The sequence below is a fragment of the Lepisosteus oculatus genome, unplaced genomic scaffold, assembly GCF_040954835.1.
Source record: "Lepisosteus oculatus isolate fLepOcu1 unplaced genomic scaffold, fLepOcu1.hap2 HAP2_SCAFFOLD_312, whole genome shotgun sequence".
NCBI classification, from domain to species: Eukaryota; Metazoa; Chordata; class Actinopteri; order Semionotiformes; family Lepisosteidae; genus Lepisosteus; species Lepisosteus oculatus.
Window position 1 is genome coordinate 2,501 of NW_027167844.1, and position 2,500 is coordinate 5,000.

The 2,500-nt window shown below is 63.4% G+C and overlaps 1 protein-coding gene across 1 annotated transcript in view; it reads right to left on the reverse strand.

The window, feature by feature from the left end:
- LOC138227310 (basic salivary proline-rich protein 2-like) overlaps window positions 1-923 on the reverse strand; it is a 1,937-nt gene extending 1,014 nt beyond the window's left edge. Inside the window, exon 1 of the mRNA XM_069186284.1 lies at window positions 739-923. Coding sequence (XP_069042385.1) covers window positions 739-923 — 185 coding nt within the window. The remainder of the gene's footprint in view (window positions 1-738) is intronic.
- Window positions 924-2,500: the final 1,577 nt, after the last annotated feature.

Below are 2,500 nucleotides of genomic sequence, written 5' to 3' on the forward strand. Positions count from 1 at the left end.
CCCTGCCTGCCCTGGGACAGGCCGGGGTGCCCAGAGCGCCTGCGTCAGGCTCCCCGGCCTGCCCTGGGACAGGCCGGGGTGCTGAGGGCACCACCCGCACACCTGCGGGGCTGGCCGCCCTCCGTCGGGCTCCCCTGCCTGCCCTGGGACAGGCCGGGGTGCCCAGAGCGCCTGCGTCAGGCTCCCCGGCCTGCCCTGGGACAGGCCGGGGTGCTGAGGGCGCCACCCGCACACCTGCGGGGCTGGCCGCCCTCCGTCGGGCTCCCCTGCCTGCCCTGGGACAGGCCGGGGTGCTGAGGGCGCCACCCGCACACCTGCGGGGCTGGCCGCCCTCCGTCGGGCTCCCCTGCCTGCCCTGGGACAGGCCGGGGTGCCCAGAGCGCCTGCGTCAGGCTCCCCGGCCTGCCCTGGGACAGGCCGGGGTGCTGAGGGCGCCACCCGCACACCTGCGGGGCTGGCCGCCCTCCGTCGGGCTCCCCTGCCTGCCCTGGGACAGGCCGGGGTGCTGAGGGCGCCACCCGCACACCTGCGGGGCTGGCCGCCCTCCGTCGGGCTCCCCAGCCTGCCCTGGGACAGGCCGGGGTGCCCAGAGCGCCTGCGTCAGGCTCCCCGGCCTGCCCTGGGACAGGCCGGGGTGCTGAGGGCGCCACCCGCTCACCTGCGGGGCTGGCCGCCCTCCGTCGGGCTCCCCTGCCTGCCCTGGGACAGGCCGGGGTGCTGAGGGCGCCACCCGCACACCTGCGGGGCTGGCCGCCCTCCGTCGGGCTCCCCTGCCTGCCCTGGGACAGGCCGGGGTGCTGAGGGCGCCCCCCGCACACCTGCGAGGCTGGCCGTCCTCTGACATGCCTGGGGAGAGGCCACCCCTGTTTCGGCCTCTCCCTCGTACCCAGGACCACGCCAACGCTGACTCGGCCTGCCCACATACCTGGGATCAAGCCACCCGAGTTTCGGCCCTGCCACTTACACTGGACCACACCACTCCGAAATCGGTGATCCTACAGTCCCGCAGACACACCACTCGACTTTCGGTACTCCCACATACCCGGAGATACGCCACCGCAACTTCCGTACCCGGTGCCTGCAAGGGAGCGAACCTGGAATCCAAGCCCAGCCTGTGGAGCTCTGCCTGGGCTTGAGCAGGGTGGATTCATCCCCTTAAAAGCTCCATGAAAACGAAAAAGTCTTTTTTTGACCCCGGGAGCGCTCTCAGCCGGTTGCATGCCTCCTGCTAGGCCTGGGCCGAGCCTCCAGGCTTGTGAAAAGGGGAGAAGCACCACAGCAGCGGCGTCTAGGGCCTCCGGCTCCGGGTTCGGCCGCAAGCAGTGCTTTCGGTTCAGACAGGGGGATCCGGGCCTCCCTGCCCGGGAAATATGCCCCCTGCCTGGGGATGGACTCCGGACATGCCCCCTGCTGCAGACTTAAGCCCCCTTCCGATTATTCAGACCCATTCAGCGCCGTCCAGCGGGCCGGCCACCTGGTCACCCGTGACACTTTATAGGGGCCTGGTCACCCGTGGGACTTAGTCTTTTTTACGATCGGCTTTTAAGGGGCCTGGTCACCTGTGGGACTTAGTCTTTTTTACGATCGGCTTTTAAGGTGGCCTGGTCACCCTGGGGACTTAGTCTTTTTTACGATCGGCTTTTAAGGGGCCTGGTCACCCGTGGGACTTAGTCTTTTTTACGATCGGCTTTATAGGGGCCTGGTCACCCGTGGGACTTAGTCTTTTTTACGATCGGCTTTTAAGGTGGCCTGGTCACCCTGGGGACTTAGTCTTTTTTACGATCGGCTTTTAAGGGGCCTGGTCACCCGTGGGACTTAGTCTTTTTTACGATCGGCTTTTAAGGGGCCTGGTCACCCGTGGGACTTAGTCTTTTTTACGATCGGCTTTATAGGGGCCTGGTCACCCGTGGGACTTAGTCTTTTTTACGATCGGCTTTTAAGGTGGCCTGGTCACCCTGGGGACTTAGTCTTTTTTACGATCGGCTTTTAAGGGGCCTGGTCACCCGTGGGACTTAGTCTTTTTTACGATCGGCTTTTAAGGGGCCTGGTCACCCTGGGGACTTAGTCTTTTTTACGATCGGCTTTATAGGGGCCTGGTCACCCGTGGGACTTAGTCTTTTTTACGACCGGCTTTTCGGAGGCCTGGTCAACCGGGGGACTTAGTCTTTTTTACGATCGGCTTTTAAGGTGGCCTGGTCACCCTGGGGACTTAGTCTTTTTTACGATCGGCTTTTAAGGGGCCTGGTCACCCGTGGGACTTAGTCTTTTTTACGATCGGCTTTTAAGGTGGCCTGGTCACCCGTGGGACTTAGTCTTTTTTACGATCGGCTTTTAAGGGGCCTGGTCACCCGTGGGACTTAGTCTTTTTTACGATCGGCTTTTAAGGGGCCTGGTCACCCGTGGGACTTAGTCTTTTTTACGATCGGCTTTTAAGGTGGCCTGGTCACCCTGGGGACTTAGTCTTTTTTACGATCGGCTTTTAAGGGGCCTGGTCACCCGT